The sequence below is a fragment of the Lolium perenne genome, chromosome 1 (assembly GCF_019359855.2).
Source record: "Lolium perenne isolate Kyuss_39 chromosome 1, Kyuss_2.0, whole genome shotgun sequence".
Taxonomy (NCBI): Eukaryota; Viridiplantae; Streptophyta; class Magnoliopsida; order Poales; family Poaceae; genus Lolium; species Lolium perenne.
The window spans coordinates 9,985,482-10,006,730 of NC_067244.2; the positions used below are offsets into that span (position 1 = coordinate 9,985,482).

Below are 21,249 nucleotides of genomic sequence, written 5' to 3' on the forward strand. Positions count from 1 at the left end.
TCTCCAATGTGTCTAACACAAAGAAGCCCGAACCCGCTACAAGTGGAAGTGGTTCTGGCATGTCTACAACGTGCAACCGCGATATGAATTGTCATACATGTGGTGGTAAGTGTCACTTCAAGAGAGATTATCCTAATCGTAAAGTGATGATTATTAATGACAACGATGAGTATGAGACTAGAGATGATGTTGATCCGGATGCTCCAGAAGATGATGATTATGACAGTGATGGTGTAGATTCTTTTCCGTCTGAAGCTCGCACTATTGTTGTGTCACATCATGCTCTTAATGTGTAGCTGAGTGGATCTACTCAACGCTGCAATTTGTTCCAAACAAAGGCACTAGTTGGACCCAATAAAGCTTGCAAGGTTATTATTGATGGCGGGAGTTGTCGCAATCTAGCAAGCAAGGAGTTGTGTGCCAAGCTGAAATTGAAGTATCTACCGCACCCGCATCCATATTATATTCAGTGGTTAAGCGACAATGGTGAGATGAAGGTAAACCACATGGTGCGTGTTGATTTTGAGATTGGACCGTATAAGGATTCCGTTGATTTTGATGTGGTTCCTATGACGGTGTGTCACCTACTATTGGGTCGGCCATGGCTCTATGACCGTTCTGTGCAACACAATGGCCGCGCCAATACATATCACTTGGAGTTCAAGGGCAAGAAAATTAACTTGCAGCCTATGTTACCACAAAAAATTGTCAATGAATCTCATCAGAAAGTTGAAGTGAACTTGGAGGATGCATCATTAGATAGGCGAGAGAATTGTAATACCGTGAGTGATATAACGAAAAGTAAGAGAGTGAATTCCTTAGTGATATTAGCCACCAGAGAGGATATGCGAGAATTTAGTGAGGATCCTACAGCCATGCCTCTTGTGCTCATGTACAAGGGTGAGGTTTTGGTTTCTAACACCACAACCCCTATTTCTCTTGGTGTTTCTCGTGTTTTATAGGAATTTAACGACGTGTTTCCGGAGGAGGTGCCCGCAGGATTGCCACCATTGCATGGTATTGAGCATCAAATTGACTTGATCCCCGGCGCCTCGCTGCCCAATAGGGCGCCATACAGAACGAACCCCGAAGAGACAATGGAAATACAGAAACAAGTGCAAGCGCTACTCGACAAAGGTTATATTCGCATAAGCCTAAGTCCTTGTGTTGTTCCTGTTATTTTAGTTCCTAAGAAAGATGGTACATGGCGCATGTGTGTAGATTGTAGAGCGATAAACAACATTACTATTCGATATCATCATCCTATTCCCCGTTTAGAGGATATGCTAGATGAATTGAGTGGTGCTGTTGTTTTCTCTAAAATTGATTTGCGTAGTGGTTATCATCAAATTAGGATGAAAGAGGAGGATGAATGGAAAACGGCCTTTAAAACAAAATTTGGTTTATATGAGTGGTTAGTAATGCCTTTTGGTTTAACTAATGCACCTGGCACTTCCTTGAGACTGATGAACCATGTTTTTCGTGATTTTATTGGCAAGTTTCTGGTTGTGTATTTTGATGACATATTAATTTACACCCGCAATGAATCTGATCATACTATGCATATTCGACAAGTTTTGCAAGTGTTGCGTGATAATAAACTCTTTGGTAATCTTGAGAAGTGCACATTTTGCAAAGATAAGGTCATATTTCTGGTTTATGTTGTCTCTAAGCATGGAGTAGAGGTAGATTCATCTAAAATTGAAGCAATTCAAAACTGGCATACTCCCATGAATGTGAGTCAAGTAAGAAGTTTTCATGGTCTTGCTGGGTTTTATAGAAGATTTGTGCCTAATTTTAGTACTATTGTTGCACCTTTGAATGAATTGACTAAAAAGGGTGTTGCATTTGAGTGGGGTGCAGCCCAAGATCATGCATTTGATGAAATGAAATGTATGTTAACTTCTGCACCGTTGCTTGCAATTCCTGATTTCAATAAGCAATTTGAGATTGAATGTGATGCTAGTGGTATTGGAATTGGTGGTCTGTTGATGCAAGAGAGTCGCCCAATTGCATATTTTTCTGAGAAACTTTCTGGTTCTAAGTTGAACTATCTATGATGAAGAATTGTATGCTTTAATTAGATTTCTTGAGGTTTGGCAACATTATTTGTGGCCAAAAGAATTTATCACACATTTTGATCATGAAGCTTTGAAATATCTGAAAGCTCAATCTAACTTGCATAGGCGTCTTGCTAAGTGGGTTGAATTCATTGAGTCTTTTCCATACATTATTAAGCATTTAGGGAAAAGATAATATTGTTGCTGATGCTCTATATAGGAAGAACATGTTGTTAACTCATCTTGATGTTAAAATTCCTGTACTAGATATTCTATGTGATTTGTATGCTACTGATCATGATTTTGCTGAACCATATCGCTTGTGTGCTATTGGTAAAGCATGGAAAAAATATCACATACATGACGGATTCTTGTTTAGAGCTAACAAACTATGTGTTCCAGAATCGTCTGCGCGTTTGCTCTTATTGCAGGAATCACATGCTGAAGGTTTGATGGGTCACTTTGGGAGTGAGAAGACGCTACTTATACTCGCTGATCACTTATATTAGCCAAAGATGAGGCGGGATGTGGACAGGTATATGAAGAAATGCATTACTTGCAACAAGTCCAAGTCCCAGCTGAAGCCTCACGGTTTGTATACTCCTTTACCGGCACCTACTACACCATGGGAAGATATTACTATGGATTTTGTGTTGTGTTTGCCGCGTAGTAAAAGAGGCCATGATTCTATATTTGTGGTAGTGGATAGATTTTCTAAGATGTCACACTTTATTGCCTGCCACAAGAGCGACGATGCGTCGCATACTGCTAACATGTTTTTCAGGGAGATTGTACGTCTACATGGAGTCCCAAAGACTATTGTTTTTGATCGTGACGTGAAGTTTATGAGCTACTTCTGGAAGACACTTTGGGGAAAGCTGGGGACGAAGCTACTTTTCAGCACTACTTATCATCCCCAAACTGATGGTCAAACTGAGGTGGTGAATAGGACATTGTCACAATTGCTGAGATCCATGATCAAGAAGAACTTGAAGGAGTGGGAAGATTGTTTGCCGCATTTGGAGTTTGCTTACAACAGGGCGTTACATTCTACCACAGAGTTGTGTCCATTTGAGGTGGTGTATGGTTTCAAACCCATTACTGCACTTGACTTGTTGCCTCTACCCATACATGAGAGAGTCAATATGGAGGCATCAAAGAGGGTAGATTTTGTACGGAAGATATATGAGAAGACTAAATAGGTAATTGAGAAGAAAGGCAAGAACAATGTTGCAAGGATGAACAAGAAGCGTAAGAAGATGTTGTTCAAGCCTGGTGATATGGTCTGGGTTCATTTTCGCAAGGATAGGTTCCCGAACTTACGGAAGTCCAAGTTGCTTCCTCGTGGTGTTGGTCCTTACAAAGTGATTGCCAATATCAATGACAATGCGTACTCTATAGATCTTCCAACTGATGAGTTTGGTGTCAGTAATTCTTTCAATGTTGCTGATTTGACACCATATGACAGAGACCTTGGAGCATCGAGGTTGACACCTTTTGAAGGGGGTGGAGATGATGAGGACATCCCTACTGAACCATTACCTCCGTCATTGCAAGATGAAGAAGATGTTGCTCTGAAGCTCAAGTCCAATGAAGTCAAAATTGGACCTATAACAAGAGCTCGTGCGAAGCTACTTAAACAACATGTGAACTTGTTCTTAAACGAGACTTTGATTGATGAGAATTTTATACTACCTTAATCCTTTGACTTGTGTATGCTTAGGTACGAGGATAAAGGAAGCACCACACGAGGAGGAGGAAAACAACTGGACATGGTGTTGGACATTAAGACACCTCATGGATGCGCGATGGAGGAGAGGGAGGCATGCGCGAAGGAGGAAGATAAAGTCCAGGACGGCCAGCCCCACGCCCGGCCAAACCGGCTCCTATGCCGGACGAGCCCGGCGCCCGCCGCCTCCTGGACCTGTGCCATCCGGGCACGATCCAGGTACCCTGGAACCCCCATCCGGATCTAGCCCGGCGCCTGGTTCGGTTCCGACCAGCCCGCCCGGCCCCTGGCCTGGTCGACCGGCCCCTAGGCCGGCCGTGTCCGAGTCAGTCTCGACCAGATCCTGATCTGGGTCGGTTATTATTGTTATTTTTTGACTTCTTGTCGTCCTGAACCCCTATATAAGTGCCCAGGACGCCCCCATAATAGTTTTAGACCATGTTTAAGATAAACCCTAGTTCATAGTTGATTTTTTTGCAACTCTATTGAATCTATACACCAATTCGCATCGATCTGGTGTTTTGCTACTTAAATTTTTGTGTGATCTGCTATTCCATTGGGAATTAGACTGTTGTAATTTACCGCTTCGTGGTCAGCGGCTACGTGCGCAAGTGTGTGGAGTTGCGAATAGCTTGCAGGGTTAAGCGCTGTTGCATTGGCGACATGAATCAATTGAGAGACTTCGTCGGCTCATACAAGTTATCTCCACCTCATCATCGTGTTATCTCCGTTGTGTTCATCATGTGTTCATCATCACCACTGTGCTTACTGAGAAGATCGGGCAACCCCTTATCAGCGCGGCGGCGGCGGGAGGCGCGGCGGGAGGCGGAGTGGCGGCAGCAGGAGGAGGTGGAGAGGCTGGAGCGCGAGGAGGCGGAGCGGTTGGAGTTCCTGGAGGCGCGGTGGCGACGGGAGGCACTGATCCAACGCCGGTGGGAGGCGTGCCAGCAGAAGGGGTGGGAGGAGCTTGCGCTGCGGCGGTTGGAGCGAGAGGAGACGTAGCGTTACGATGGACTCTACGAGCGGCGGCGTTTGGCGGAGATGCAGCTCTGACTACAGAGGCAGGAGTTGGATGGCCGTCAGCGGCGGGAGGAGGAGCAGCAGCTGCGTCAGGAGTTTAATGCCGACTTTTTCCAAAATGCTAGTGCGTTTTTTCTTCAATACCCAATACACTACACCTAACTTGTGGATTGGAAATTAGGGATTGGTGTTTTATGGGGATTTGAGTGGATTGAGTGGAGGTGGAGGTTTCACCAAATACGTGTGAGTATTATGCCTATTATTACCCATAAAAAGTCTAGTACCAAACAACAATCGCATGGCCATTCCAGGGAGGTTGCACAACCACCAGGGAGGTCCAGTGGAGCTCCGCCCCCTCTAATGGCTGCAGCGATAGATCCAGCATGGCGGCCCTCTTCCGTTGAATAGCGCAATTTGAGGGTTGGTTGAGGTGCAGGGCGGCATCAAGATACATCCGGTGGGAAAGGGGGAGTAGACTAGACGATGGGGGATGACAACATCTCCACCGGTGCCCCCATAGCGGCCCTGATACCGATTTGGGGGCTGGGAGCGAAAATGGGCTCACACCGGCGCGCCCCAAATTGCGCCGGCGCTTTCCCGAGCCCAATAGAAGCGTCGGCAACCCCGTGTCGGCCCTTGGCCAAGGGTGCGAATCGGGCGTCGGCTCCTCGCGAGGCGGAAAATTTTGGGCGTGGGAGCCGCCTGTCAGTGACATCAGGGCACTGCGCGGATATTTTACCGCCACGACGCCGGGCTGGAAACTCTTCCGCCACAACGCCGCGCGGGAAATTCTCCCGCCGCGACACCACATGGGAGCTTTCCCGCCTCGCCGGTGGTCTATGTTATCCCTCCTCCCCCGGGGTCATTGATGCAAAAATTCTAAAAAAAATAGCAGAATGTTGGATTCGTGGGACGAGGCGGCGCTAGAGGCGGTCGTAGAAGTCGTGGAAGTGGACCAACAACTCGCAGAGTATAAGGCGTGGGAGGAGGCGGTGGTTGCAGCGACCGTAGATGCCTATGTCGTGGACGAGCGGCAGGGCTAGGAGGCGGAGCGGCGGGAGCGCGAGGAGGCGCCGCGGCGGCGGGAGACGCGGCGGGAGGCAGAGCGGCAGCAGCGGGAGGAGGCGGAGCGGCTGGAGCACTAGGTGGCGGAGCGGCTAGAGTTCCTGGAGGCGCGGCGGCCGCGGGAGGCGCAGAGCTAGAGCCAGTGGGAGACGCGTCAACAGAAGGGGTGGGAGGAGCTTGCGCAGCGGCGGTTGCAGCGGGAGGAGACACAGCGTCAGGATGAAGTCTACGAGCGGCGGCGTTTGGCGGATATGCAGCTCCGGCTATAGAGGCGGGAGTTGGATCACCGTCGGCGGCGGGAGGAGCTGGAGCAGCTGCTGCATTAGGAGGGGGCGGCCGCGGATAGAGACGCGTACTTGATGTTCGTGGCGGAGAGAGCGGCGGGGGATCGACAACGGAGGAGCAATGGAGAGAGTAGGGGAGAGAGCACCGGAGAGAGCAGCGATCGATCGTCCACCTCCGTAGAGCCGGGTGGCCAGTAGGTAGTAGGCTAGAGATGAAGCAGGTTTCACATGTCATCCGGGGTCGAGGAGTGAATAATGTTTTACTCGGATTTGCCCAAAATATTATTCATTCCTCGATCCTGAATGACATTGAAATGAAACTACATGTATAAATATGTAGTTTATGTAAAATAAACATTTATCAGGGCCGCCGATTTGGGGGCGTCGGTGTGGGAACAACTCCCCCAAATAGAGGATGCCGTGCTGGTGTCCCCCATATGAAAGTGCCGGCGCCTCTGCCGGTAACTATTTGGAGGCGTCGGTGGAGATGCTCTGAATCGGAATTTCAGGCCAGCACTTGGAGCTTATTAGGTGTGGTTTTGGACTTTTGGGTTGGAGGAGATGGAGGAGTATTTCTAGCAAGCTGGATTGTTTTGTCTCTCAAAAACATTTAAGGGACAATGAAAAGGGCTGGTTTTGTGTTTATTCTTGCAAACTTATCCGAATATGCATGAACACGTGGCTGCTGAAATTATTTGGACCCCGCATACATTCTCAGCTAGCTACAAGCTAGCCAGGCACTAACAAATGGTCACCACCACGTACGTACAACAAGAAGGCAGCTTAATTAGGTAGCAAAGCACATGCATGCACTCCAGTCTTCACTCATCACTGGTTGATGACGATCTTCTCGAGATGCCCGGCCAGGTCGGCTGGCTCGGCGCCGCCGTCGAGCGGGAAGAAGAACGGGTAGGTTTCGTAGCGCGCTATGCAGCTGCTGTACATGACGCGGCACCCGCGCCGGTACCGGCAGTAGTTGGGGAGCTCCGCCACCGCCTGCGCCACGCACAGCCCGCAGTCCGCCGCCGTGATGTCCAACGTGCACCACCCGAGCCCGTAGATGGTCGTCTTGGCGGCGGCCCCGCCGCCGCCGAGCCGCGCGGTGTCCCTCGCCAGTCCCTTGCTGGCGCCCTGGCCGGCCTCGGCGGCGACGCGGGACATGAGCTTGGCCTGCGCCCGGTCGAACGCGGCCAGGTCGACGCCGGTGGCGTTCTGGGTGTTGAGGAGGATGAGCGTGTACCCGGTGTCCGGGAGGCCGATGAAGTTGGCGTCCGAGTAGCGGAGGAGGCAGTAGTCGTAGAAGATCCGCCCGTCGGCGCTGCCGCGGCAGGAGGACGCGACCTCCCGCGCCGCGGCGGCGATGCAGAGCGCACAGTCCTGCCTTGTCACGTCGCCGCGGCACTGCGCGAGGCCGTAGATGGTTGAGGGTGAGCGGCCGGCGGTGGCCGTGGCGTAGTAGGCAGCGGACGCGCGCGGGACGAGCGACGAGAGGACTTGGTCGATGCTGGCCTGCGTCTGCGCGCTGGTGCCGTTCTTGGAGCAGACCGTGGAGATCGGGTCCGCGCCGGTGCAGGGCCGCGCCATGGCAAGCAGGAGCGGCGCCAGCAGCAGTAGGAGCAGCGTCGGAGACGAGGAGGACGCCATTGTGGCCGGGTCGGATGTGTGGCTAGCTAGCTGGTACTACTTTGGTTGCATGCATGGGTGAGATTCTTATAGAGTATGGCGACGAGTGATACATGGGTGATAGACTGATGGGTTCTTGGTCCATGCATGCTAATAGCTAGCTGCCAAATTGCGCAGCCAGAATTGACGAGATGCATGCAAGTCTCTTGTGTTTTAATGGATGGAGACTGTGTCTGTGGCAGCACTTGATCCTGTGATTCCTGTCATCTCTAGATCGTGCAGACTAGTCCATGAATTATTATTCTTTGGGTAGTACGTGGTGTTGGCGATCAGCCAAATTTCCCACGTCGGCACACATATACTCCGAATTTTCTACGCTGTTGACCTGTTGACGATTAGATCCTTCAGCAGAGCTAGCTATGTCATGTCTAGAACTGCAAGCGAACGACTGAGCCTACTTCTAGATGGGCGAACTGCAAGCTTCGGGCCTTAATTAGCTTAGCTAGGTCATATGGCCACCTCAATCCAACCCAAAACAAAAGTGTTGCGTAACCGTAACTAAACCACTGGTTAGCAAAATTAACAGCAATCCGTAGACTGGGTGAGTGTTGGAAATGGCCGTTTGTTGGGACTGGGTCGCTGTCCGCGTCGGTGGCGATCATATTAGTTACTCGTCAACGATTTTTTGGATGGATGTGTAGACGACTGAAACTAGGTCGCCGCCTTGGTACGTCGGGCACTCAAATACCCACCTTTGTTACACAGAAAAGACATGGATTTCATTTGCTAACGTTTAAGCTTTCCCATCAGGCCAGGCACTCGCTGTCTCTGTTTGTTTGGATCTAAGGCCTCTTACTATCTTTATTTTTTTGGTTTCCGACATGATTCTCTATTATTTCTGGCGGAATAGACATCCATCGCCCGACTAAAGATATTGTTACACCTCAAGTTGACAACAGTTAAGTATGAGTGTGTTTGGTCATGTACCATAAGTAGCAGTGCCTAAATATGGGCCACCTATCAAGTTTTGGTGATGTACCCAAGATATCACTTACTAATTGATATCGACCTCTCACTTTCAAATATCTTATACTCACTATTAGGAAACTGGTCTTTTGTTAGGAGCCGCAAGCAGTATTTGTTCTGGCCGTGATATGATTCGAAACTATTGCTAGCAATAGTCCCGGTTCTAACGGTTAGAACGCGCGGCCACATCTAGTCCCAGTTCGATCAGGACCTCTAGTTCCGATTTGTGATACAAGCCGGGACTAAAGGAGAGGAGGCGGGTGCGTCAAGACGCAAGCATCTTTAGTCCCGGTTTGTATGACAAACCGGAACTAAATACCTTTTTATTTGCGCCAAAGTATCTAAAAGGTTGGAAAATTGAAAATCCTAAAAAGGACATTTACTTCTGGTTGGTTCCACTATAATCAAATTAAAAGATTAGTTGTATTCATTACAAATAAATGACTATTTGTTTTCATATCGTTGCCACATCTATGACCTTTAGTCCCGGTTTGCAAGTCAATCGGGAGTAAAGGTTGGGGCATTAGTCCTGTTTTGGCAATCCCGGCCGATGGCAAACCGGGACTAAAAGCCCTTCCGTATGGGTAGAGTAGACATGTTCTCTAACAGTGACTACCTCCATTTCAATGAATAAGCCGCATGCGTATTAAAAAATTAAGACAAACTTTGACTAAAAATTTGAGCAACCAAGTAGTGATTATATTGTATGTAATTAGTATCGTTGAATTCGTATTAAAAATAATATTCTTAATAATGCTAATTTTATATGAGAAATAGTTATATATTTTGAGTAATTTTTAGTTAAAGAAAAACACGCAAAACAAGGACGCCTAATTCATTGGAATGGATGGAGTATTGTGAAATAGATTCATATAAAGGAGACTAAATTTTACTTAAATGTATGCCCGATATTAATACTCCCTCCGTCCCAGTTCGCAAGGCAAAGTTCCAAAAAATATTTGTCCCAAAATGCCTCACCTCCTAGGCACATTTGCATTTAATGTGGGAGTAAAACTGATTCATTATTGCATGCAAAAGGCTCCTCCTTTCGTATCCCACCGTGTAAAACTAGGCTCATTAGTACTTTGCATGCACCATGTGTGAATTAAAGGGTAGAAAATAAAGTTCTTTTTTATTTCCCAATTAATTGCAGCGCCGATGTTAACGTTTTTACATGAAAATTTAGAGCCAATGAGAATTCACCTTGGGCCAAGATATTTGAAAACTTTGCCTTGCGAACTGGGACGGAGGGAGTACTGTGATCTCGAGGGAACCAACCGAGTCATGAATAAGGCAAAGTTTTTACCTCTGTTTTAAAAAAATTGCAGGAAGCATGCATAAAACAGCACGGTCGGAATTTTAACCCAAATTTTTTCTTAGTTGTCCGGACATTAGAAAATAATAAGTCCATCCATGGAGATAATTAAGTTTGTTTGCTGTCCACGTAAGTTTAGCCGCGGCGTAGCACGATCCATCGAGGTGTTTTTTGTTTGACACGTCCATTGAGAGGTGGACTTGCTGATAGATTTCCAAAACCAAAATTTAGAAAATTAGAGTTTGGTATGAGTTGAACTCATGTGCATACGTCGTACGTTTGTACGTGCGCCTATAAATTCAAGGGGAAAAAAGCACGACCAAAAACCATCTACTCCTCTTCCATCTAGAGATATAAACAAACATTGTACGTACGTACGAGAGCGTTCTCTTCTTGTTCGATCGTCGGGTCAATAGCTCCTATGCGACGTCGTTGAAGAAACGCGTTCAGAATGCGACGTTGTTGGTGGAAATAGCTCTCGTGCGATAGCTAAGATGGCCCAAATAGCCTATGTGCGACAGTCGGCCCCAGGTTAGTGGTAGTATTATGTGATCCTCGCGGGTCCCACAACTTACACTGGTGGAAAAAGGGGCTTTGGTCGCGGTTGGCAACTGCCATTAGTCGCGGTGGCGCAACCGCGACCAAAGTAGCGCGACTAAAGGCCCCCCCCCTTTAGTCGCGGTTCCTTATGAACCGCGACTAAAGGCCCGTCCACGTGGGCCGCAGGGCGGCGCAGTGGCGGAGGACCTTTAGTCGCGGTTCTTCTGGCCAACCGCGACTAAAGGCCTCCGCAGGGTTTAGGGTTTAGCCCCCCCTCCCCCTAAATCTGGTTTCTCTTTAATTTGTATTATTTTATTTCTTTTGGGTTTTAATTTTGAAGGAGTTTCACATATTCTACGGTACTACATACATGCATATGAATGTACAATTTCAAACAAATTTGAAATTAGAACCAAAAAGAATTCAAGAGGAATATACAATATATATTCAATATCGGATGACCATATACAATATATATTCAATATCGGATGACCATATACAATTTTGAACAAGTTAGTTACAAATTCTGGTGCATATAAAGTTCTACGTCATCGTAATAGTGTTCTCCTCTAGGATCGATGACTTCCCTCGCCAACCATCCAGCTAGTTCCTCTTGAAGTGGTCGGAAGCGAGCTTCTGGACTAAGCGTCTTCCGGAGGTTATTCCTCATGATGTTGTTCTCACACTTCTGGTCCCGCTCATTGCAGTATCTCCGGATCCTCTCACAAACATAGTATCCACATAGATTGGTCCCCGGTGGCTGAATATCCCCAGTCGTCCGCACTGCGATTTTAAAATGTAGCTCTTTTTTGAATTCACCGACCTTGGTATCTACGAACCGTCTCCAAACCCTACGAGGCAAAGAAAATTAAATAAACAAGAGAGTTATTAATTAGTTACTTGATATTAGGAAATGATGAACGAAATAGGCCGATCGATATAGAGCGCAAATGAATGAAAATAATTACTTTTGCATCATTTTTCTCATGTCGCCCCAAAGCGCCGGATCCATATTCAGAGAGTCGTGGACGAGAACCGAGGAGGTCTGAACTTTAATTACCATAAGAATCCAGTGTAACCTGCGGACACGATACATGCACAGTCATGCATAACTCATCGATTAGCCACATACCATGCATGGAGTAAACAAAAGAGAATGTGCTCAAGACAGAAACACTCACCCAAAATGGTAAGGAAATAGAATATCACTTTTCTGTTGCTGTTTTCTAATAAACCGCCACAGGTCATCCTCCACGTCGGCGGGGTGGTGTTCTAACACATGTGAATTAACGATGTGTGGGTCAATGAACCCAACATCATGGATGTTCCTTATTCGCATTTCCCGCTTCTTCATTCTGCATAATAGCGTACACAACAAGATAGTTAGGACAATATATATATATATATAGTGCAGGCAATGAACGAGATGGGGTAGAAATTAATAAATCACTTACAGAACGTAGCAACTGATGATAGATTTGTCGAGGTCGCGCAGATTGAACAGCTGGAACAATTCACTCGGATGAATTTGTACCCGGTAATGTTTGAAGTGATGCTCATATCTAACTTCCGCATAGATATAGTCTTTGGCGTTTTTATGTTTTATGTAACCCTTGTACCAATTTAGCAGACCTTTCATTTGTCGAGGTCGATCCTCTTCCGGCGCAGGCGCGATGAGAGGGCCATTCTTCACATATGTAAATACTACGTCCTTCATTGGCGCCTCATCAAGGCCTAGCAGTGCACGAAGAGTGATACCTAAGTCGGCCGCTTGTTCTCTGGCACTCGTTACAGTCAATCCATGTGCTGCCGCAGCTGCTATGATATCGGGGGCATCCGGATCGGCGGCTTGCACTATGAGCGGGGCGATCGATTGTTTACTTTGTTCCCCGAGCTGGGCAACTTCTTTCCCCCTTTCTAATTTTGTCTCGGCCTCGTCCTCCAAGGCTTTCTTCTCCGCCAACTCTTGGTTCCTCTTGAACGCGAGTGCTTGCCTACGAAGTTCACGTAAATAGTCGTCAGGCAGATTCTTCGCGGCTTGGGACGGTGTGTTCAAAAATGACTTAGCCTTGCTTTTGCTTGTCGAATATACTGGCTTGGGCTCGCCCTCTCTTTTCTTCTTGCACTCCTCCTTCCATTTCTCATGCTGAGCAGCCACGGCCGCTGCATTTTCCTCGACACTAAGTTCCCAAGGCCTCGGGATGAGAGGCTTCAGTGATGGCTCTGGTATCTTTGTGGTTCTAGGTACATAAGGGTCGGGGTTAATAACCCAGGACTGCTTCTGCTTCTTCGCCGGAGGTGGATTGGGGGGCGGTGTCTGCGATCACCCGCCGGACGAGGATCGGGGGCGGCGTCGCTACCCGCCGGAGGTGAATTGGGGGGCGGCGTCGGCTGACGTGAAGGAGGTGTAGGTGAAGCACCACCACCACCGCCGCCACCGCCACCGTCACCGCCACCGCCACCGCCACCGCCACCACCACCACCACCGTAGGGGGGTGGACTTGTTGGCGCCTCACCTGGAAACTTGATAAATTTCTTACGCCATAGAATGAATAGGCGCTTGACATCTCCAAGTCTTTTCACCCCTTCGGGTGTAGCAATGTCAATGTCCAGGTCCTCAAACCCTTGGACTATCTCCTCCTTGTCACACGAGCATAGCCATCTTGAATGGGGTTGTTGTGGTGGAGTGCTCCAGTGGCAAAGCAACGCCGATGGCTACCTTCATGGACATGTTCCCGATAGGATAATACAGAAGACATGCTTTCATCTCCTTTATGTCGTCCACGGGGTAGCGAGGAGGCTCCGGTGCAGTAATTTCGACCACCAGAGGCTCCGGTGCAGTAACTTCTATCGTCGGTGCACCAGCCGGTGAGGCCTCCGTGGAAGCCACGCTGCTTCTTCTCATTGCTGGCTTCCGAGATCCATTGGATGATCTTCATGCTGCGCCCGAGCTGCATCTCTTTCGGCGACTAGTACACTCACGGTTTTCTTCATCACATCCATTTCCGTTACTAACTTCGCCACAACATCTGCATCCCGATCCATCTTTCTCTTACGGCACGTAACCGTACGGGTCATCGCCTGGGGAACCCTACTTTCCACGGAATGGGCCCCATGCCTCGTACACGTCCTCCGTGTTCAGGATTCCCGAGGGCTTTTGTCAGGGCGTCGTTCTCTCTGTTGAACTTGATCCTCCCCTCTTGAGCTTCCCTCATTGCCTCAATAAGCTTTTGGGTGGGTGTAATTATTTTGCCCTGATAAACACACTCCCCTGTCTCCGGGTTCAGTGATCCCCCATGCCCGTACCACCAGCTTTTGGCCCTTGGGTCCCATCCCTCCGTACCTGGACGGATTCCTCGCGCCCTCAGCTCGTTCTCCATCTTCTCCCACTTAGGCTGCCAAAAGCGATACCCTCCTGGCCCCATGATATGATTGTACTCCTTCTTGGCCGCATTCTCCTTATTTTTTTTCGATATTTCAAGGAACTGCTCCGATTTCTTTCGCTTCACAAATTCTGGCCAATCATGTTGCAGTTTCTCATATTGTCCTGTGAAATCCGGAGTCTTGCCCGGCTTGACAAAGTCATGGGCTAGATTTTGCTTATATTTCCGGAATGCGTTGGCCATCCTAGAAAGAGCGAACTGTTTGACTAGCTTGCACCTCTCCTTGTTTTCCTGAATCTTGTTACCCGCCTCATCGTATCTGCGGTATTAGGAGGTAGAACGAAATGTTCCATAAGCTTCTTGAAGCAATCTTTTTGTTCTCTTATCGACAAAAGTGAAACCAAGACGTGCCTTCTTTGGCTCATTCCACTCCTGGACGGTGATCGAGACGTTGTCTCTAACAACGGCTCCGCATTGGCTGACAAACTTGGTGGCGTTCTTGCTGGGCTCCAGCGGCCTGCCGGTTTGTTCATCGATAACATCGATGGTGCATGTTTCGTTTGGTTTCATCGTCTTGGTTGCGCCACGCTTTGATGACGTACTCGATTTTTTCGACGATCCGGCCGAGGGCTAAAATAAGAAAGAGAGTCGCGCGCGTTAGTACACACACATTTATTCAAATCAGTTAGTTTGTATCACCAGACGCTCAATATGTATATATATATACCTCGGCGCCGGAGGTGGTTGCTACTTCCAATTGAAGATCGTCGTTTATCGACGTTTCTTCGGCATCATCTGCTTGTCGACGGCGCCCTTCATCTTCACCCTCAAGGTTCAGATAAGAAGAGATATCATCTTCTTCTTCTCCGGTCGGCACATATGGAATATCGCCTTTTATGATGCCGAACATATGGTCTTCAGCGTCCGGATCATAGTTGTCCAGAATCGGGTCAGCTCTATCGTCCGCCATATGTCAGTCCTGAAAACATGTAGTCAAAACAAATTAATTGTGTATATGCATTATCACATCTCTTCTACATATAAACAGAGAGGGCGACGAGCGGGAGGCGAGAGGGGGGACGCAGTGACCGCGTGACCGAGAGAACGGTGGCGGTGGCGAAAGGGCGGTGGCGAAAGGGCGGTGGCGGTGACGAGGACACATAACCCTCGCGGTGGCGGTGGCGCGTTGACGGCGTTGGCGTTGGCGCGTTGAATAGAGGCGGTAGCGTTGACGGCGTTACATTTTTATGAATAGGTAGCGTTGATGTGGCGTGACGGCGTTAGCGATACGGCGGCGACACCACGGCGACAACGACGAAGGAGTTATAGTTAATTATATAGTTAAAATTAAAAATAACAAACATAATTAAAAAATTACAAAATTTTAAGTTTTTTAAGTTCTTTTTGTTAAGTATATAGTTAAAATTTAGTTCTTTTTAAGTTCTTAAAATTTAGTTCTTTTTAAATTTATAGTTCTTTTTGTTAAGTATATAGTCCCGAAAACTTTAGTTCTTTTTAAGTTGACGAAGTTTTTTTGTTAAGTTGAAGTTATAGTTAATTACAAAATTTTAAGTTTTTTTTGTTAAGTATATAGTTAAAATTAAAAATAACAAACATAACAAAAAAAAAAGAAAAAAATCCGGCGGCGGCCGGCCCTCTCTCTTCCTCTCCCTTAACAAAAAAAGAAAAAAAAACGCGCGCGGCGTGCCGAACGGGCGGCGCCGCCTCTCTCTGTATACACGCGCGCGGGCGGCGCGCCGCCGCCCGGCCATCATATGGCCGGCGAACGGGGGGCGCAGCGAGGGATGCGGCGCGCGCGCAGGGCAGGGGCGCGCCGAGGCAGGGCCGGGCGCAAGAGCGCCGAGGCAGGGGCGCAGGCGTGCGGCGGCGGCGGCGGCCCCGGCTAGGAACGTCTCGTCGCGCGCAGGCGGAGAAGGAGGAGGGCGCGGGCGGAGAAGGGCGGCGCGGAAGCGAACGGCGGCGCGGAGACGAACGGCGGCGGTACGGCGGCGCGGAGACGAACGGCAGCGGTACGGCGTGCGGATCCTCCAGCGACGATCTCCCTCCTCCGGACGCGCGATGAAGACGATGGCGAAGTGTTCGACGCGGCGGTTCGGCGCCAGAATTTATAGTCCCCCCCCCTTTAGTCGCGGTTGGGGAGGCGACCCGCGACTAAAGGGTACCCTTTAGTCGCGGTCGGCCAGACCAACCGCGACTAAAAGGTATTTCGGCGGGTTTTTCCCGTTCCCGCGCGCAGAGACCTTTAGTCGCGGTTGGCGAGGCCAACCGCGACTAAAGGTCTTTTTTCAAATTGCTTTTCTTTTTCAAAATCATAAAATACAAATAATATATCAAAAAATTCAGAAAAATAAAACTAATTCAATTCAAAATATTAAAAATTCAAATTATATATCAAAAAAATAAAACTAATTCATTTCAATATGTTAAAAATACAAATAATATATCAAAAAATTAAGAAAAATAAAACTAATTCAATTCAAAATGTTTAAAATACAAATTATATATCAAAAAAATCAGAAAAATAAAACTAATTCATTTCAATATGTTAAAATTACAAATAATATATCAAAAAATTCTTAAAAATAAAACTAATTCATTTCAATATGTTAAAAATACAAATAATATATCAAAAAATTAAGAAAAATAAAACTAATTCAATTCAAAATGTTTAAAATACAAATTATATATCAAAAAAATCAGAAAAATAAAACTAATTCATTTCAATATGTTAAAAATACAAATAATATATCAAAAAATTCATAAAAATAAAACTAATTCAATTCAAAATGTTTAAAATACATATAATATATCAAAAAATTCATAAAAATAAAACTAATTCAATTCAAAATCTTAAAAATACAAATAATATATCAAAAAATTCATAAAAATAAAACTAATTCAATTCAAAATGTTTAAAATACATATAATATATCAAAAAATTCATAAAAATAAAACTAATTCAATTCAAAATCTTAAAAATACAAATAATATATCAAAAAATTCAGAAAAATAAAACTAATTCAATTCAAAATTTTAAAAATACAAATTATCAAAAATTCTTAAAAATAAAACTAATTCAATTCAAAAGTTCGTTGGCCCCCTCTTCCTGCCTCTTTCCGCCGACCCCCTCTTCCCTCCTCGTCTTCCCGCCATTTCTTCCCTGTCTTCCCGCCTCTTTCTTCCCGCCAATTGTTTCCCGCCAATTTCTTCCGGCCTCTTTCTTCCCGCCAATTTTTTCCCGCCAATTTCTTCCCGCCACTTTCTCCCGCCTCTTTCTTCCCGCCTCCTGTCTTCCCGCTCCCATTTTTCCCGCCATTTGTCACTACATATAGGTAGCCCGGCTTGGCCAGCATCACATCTCTACAATCTCTCATCACTCTCTCATGGCTTCCACCGCACCCACTCTAACCTACAAGCAGGTGGAGGAGCTTTGCGCCTCGAACTACCCTTGCCCTCCGGGCTACCGCGTCCCTGCCGGCTGGAGCCTAAGCGCCGGCGGCGTGCCGGTCCCTCCCGTCCCTCAGGGTACTGCGCGCCGGGCGGCCATCACGAACCAGTACTACCTCGACCTCACGCCGGAGCAGCGGATGAATCCCCGCTGGCATCCCGATAACCAGCATACTTGGGACGCCTTCTTCATCAATCGGCGTGAGAGGGCGCTCGCTGTATGAGGAGGACGGTCCGCCTCCCGGAAACTTCCACGAGGCCGGTCGTCGGCTATGGTGGTACGGCCGGACTCTCGCAGAGCGTCATGGACTACATCACGGCCGGCGATATCCCCGCTGCGCTACCCTCGATTCGAGCCACGAGCGCCGCCCGACAACAGCAGCCGACGACGGCGGACGACGACGCGGCAACTTAGAAGGCGACGACTACCAAGACAACGGCGGCGGCTATGAAGACTACGAGTATGCATATTATACGCCTAGGCAGGAGTATGACTAAATCACTCCAAATTTCATGTATGCAGGAGTATGACTTAGTCACTCCAAATTTCTGTATGCGGGAGTATGACTTAGTCACTCCAAATTTCATGTATGCATGCGGGAGTATGACTTAGTCACTCCAAATTTCATGTATCATCGGTGCTATCTCGAGTCAATTGAATCATTCGAAAATGGACACCAAACACATCACGGGTAATATAATTCACATGATTCATTCAACAAAGTTTGGTACAATAAATTATTACACATCATTTCTTCCCTTGTGTCCCTGCTTGCTTACGATTGTGCCGTATCCATGGAGCATCCTCATCATTTAACTTAATGCTTGGGTCGGTGTTCACTTTGAAGGGCGGAATTTCAGCAACCATATTATAATCTTCGGACATTTCTGTCTTGTCCTCGACTCCCACGATCTTTCTTTTCCCTGAAATAACAATGAGGCGCTTTGGATCATCGCATGATGTACTGATCGTTTTCTTATCTTTCCGTTTCCTCGGTTTGCTACTCATGTCCTTCACATAGAAAACCTGAGCGACATCTTTCGCTAGGACGAATGGTTCGTCAAGGTAACCAAGATTGTTGAAATCCACCATTGTCATTCCGTATTGCTGGTCCACCTTTACCCCACCTCTGTTAGCTTGAACCATTTGCACCGGAACAAAGGGACCCTAAAGGAGGGTCCATAGTCAAGTTCCCATATCTCCTCTATGTAACCATAATATGTGACCTTTTGCCCATTCTCGGTTGCTTTGCATCAAAGCGGACACCACTTGTTTTGGTTGGTGCTCTTTTTATCTTGGGCGATCGTGTAAAATGTATTCCCATTTATCTCGTACCCTTGGAAAGTCGTTATAGTCGAAGATGGTGTCTTGGCCAACATGTACGGCTGATCTACAACCTTATTGTCACTCATTAAATGTTTTCTCAACCAACCGCCGAAAGTCTCCATGTGGGCCTTCCTAATCCAGGATTCGGGCTTCCCAGGGGTTGTCCGAGCGTAAAATATTCTTGTGTTTCTCAAAGTACGGAGCCACCAAGCTGGAATTGGTCAGAAGCGTGTGGTGTGCTTGATCAGAGAATGGCCGTCCATACATATCATTGATTTCCTTCCGATCGTGCCTTTTCCACTTAGTCTCCCCTCGTGACGCGATTGAGGAAGACCAATCGGCTTAAGGTCGGGAACAAAGTCAACACAAAACTCAATTACCTCCTCATTTCCATAGCCCTTGGCGATGCTTCCTTACGGCCTAGCACGGTTACGAACATATTTCTTTAATCCTCCCATGAACCTCTAAAAGGGGAACATATTGTGTAGAAATACAGGACCGAGAATGTAAATCTAATCGACTAGGTGAACAAGTAGGTGAGTCATAATATTGAAGAACGATGTCGGGAACACCAACTCGAAACTGAAAAGACATTTGATCAAATCGTTACGTAACCGTGGTAGAACTTCTGGATTGATTACCTTACGAGAGATTGCATTGAGGAATGCACATAGCTTCACAATGGGCAGTCGAACATTTTCCGGCAGAGCCCCTCAAAGCAATCGGAAGCAATTGCGTCATAATCACATGGCGATCGTGAGACTTCAGGTTTTGGAACTTTTTCTCCGCCATGTTTATTATTCCCTTTATATTGGACGAGAATCTGACGGGACCTTCATACTGCTTCAGGCATTCAAAAAAGATGACCTTCTCTTCTTTGGTCGGAGCGTAGGCGGCACGACCTTGAAACCGTTCCGGATGCCGGTCATCGGGTCTTTCAAACTTTGCTGGTCCTGCCGTGCTTCCTTTGTATCATTTGACTTCCCATACACGCCCAAGAAGCTTAGGATGTTCACGCAAATATTCTTCGTAACGTGCATCACGTCGATTGCAGAGCGGACTTCTAGGACTTTCCAATATTCTAGCTCCCGAATATAGATTTCTTCTTCCACATGGCTACGTGCCCGTCGGCTCCCTTCGAACCGATTGTCCGCCAGGACCCTTTCCAAAGATGACTTTCAAATCCTTGACCATATCAAATACCTCAGCACCGGTGTGTTCCCGCAGGCTTCGGCCGGTGATCTGCCTTGCCGTTGTAATGCTTGCCTTTCTTTCTTCTTGGATGACCTTTCGGAAGAAATCGACGATGCCCAAGGTACACGTTCTTCTTACAATTTGGCAAATGTACACTTTCAGTCTCATGTAAGCAGTGCGTGCATGCATTGTATCCCTTATTTGACAGTCCTGAAAGGTTACTAAGAGCAGGCCAATCGTTGATGGTTACGAAAAGCAACGCTCGTAGGTCAAATTCCTCTTCTTTGTGCTCATCCCACACACGGACACCAGGTCTGCCCCACAGCTGTAAAAGTTCATCAACTAATGGCCTTAGGTACACATCGATGTCGTTGCCGGGTTGCTTCGGACCTTGGATGAGCACTGGCATCATAATGAACTTCCGCTTCATGCACAACCAAAGAGGAAGGTTGTAGATGCATAGAGTCACGGGCCAGGTACTATGGCTGGAGCTCTGCTCGCCAAAAGGATTCATGCCATCCGTACTTAGACCAAATCTTATGTTCCTTGCGTCAGCTGCAAAATCTTTGAACTCTCTGTCGATCTTTCTCCATTGCGTTCCATCTGCGGGGTGTCTCAACTCCCCGTCCGACTTACGGTCCTCTTTGTGCCATCGCAACAACTTGGCATGCTCTTTGTTCTGAGCAGACGTTTCAACCGTGGTATTATAGGAGCATACCACATCACCTTGGCGGGAACCCTCTTCACGGGTTTCGGCCCTCAACATCGTCACCAGGGTCATCGCCTCTGATCTTATAACGCAATGCGGTGCATACCGGGCATTCATTCAAATTCTCGTATTCACCGCGGTAGAGGATGCATTCGTTGATGCATGCATGTATCTTCAGAACCTCTAAACCTAGAGGGCAGACAACCTTCTTTGCTTCGTACGTAGTGGCGGGCAACTCGTTATTCTTTGGAAACATATTCTTCAACATTTTCAGCAAGTTTTCAAATGCCGAGTCAGCTACACCTGCCTGTGCCTTCCATCTCAGCAAATCCAGTGTGCAGCCCAGCTTTTTCAGACCATCATCGCATCCGAGTACTGGCGCCTTCTGTGATCCTCTAACATGCGATCCAAATTCTCCCTCTCTTTTCAGTTTCGCAGCGTCTCCGTGCATCAGCAATGGTCCGACCAAGATCATCAACGGGATCATCACATGCCTCTTCTTCACC

General features: G+C 47.3%; 1 protein-coding gene across 1 annotated transcript; it reads right to left on the minus strand.

Annotated features, from left to right (window-relative positions):
* Window positions 1–6,773: 6,773 nt before the first annotated feature.
* Window positions 6,774–7,889, minus strand: LOC127325994 (cysteine-rich repeat secretory protein 55). Its single transcript, XM_051352835.2, has one exon. The coding sequence runs from the start codon at window positions 7,800–7,802 to the stop codon at window positions 6,987–6,989; it is 816 nt and encodes a 271-aa protein (XP_051208795.1). The 5' UTR covers window positions 7,803–7,889; the 3' UTR covers window positions 6,774–6,986.
* Window positions 7,890–21,249: the final 13,360 nt, after the last annotated feature.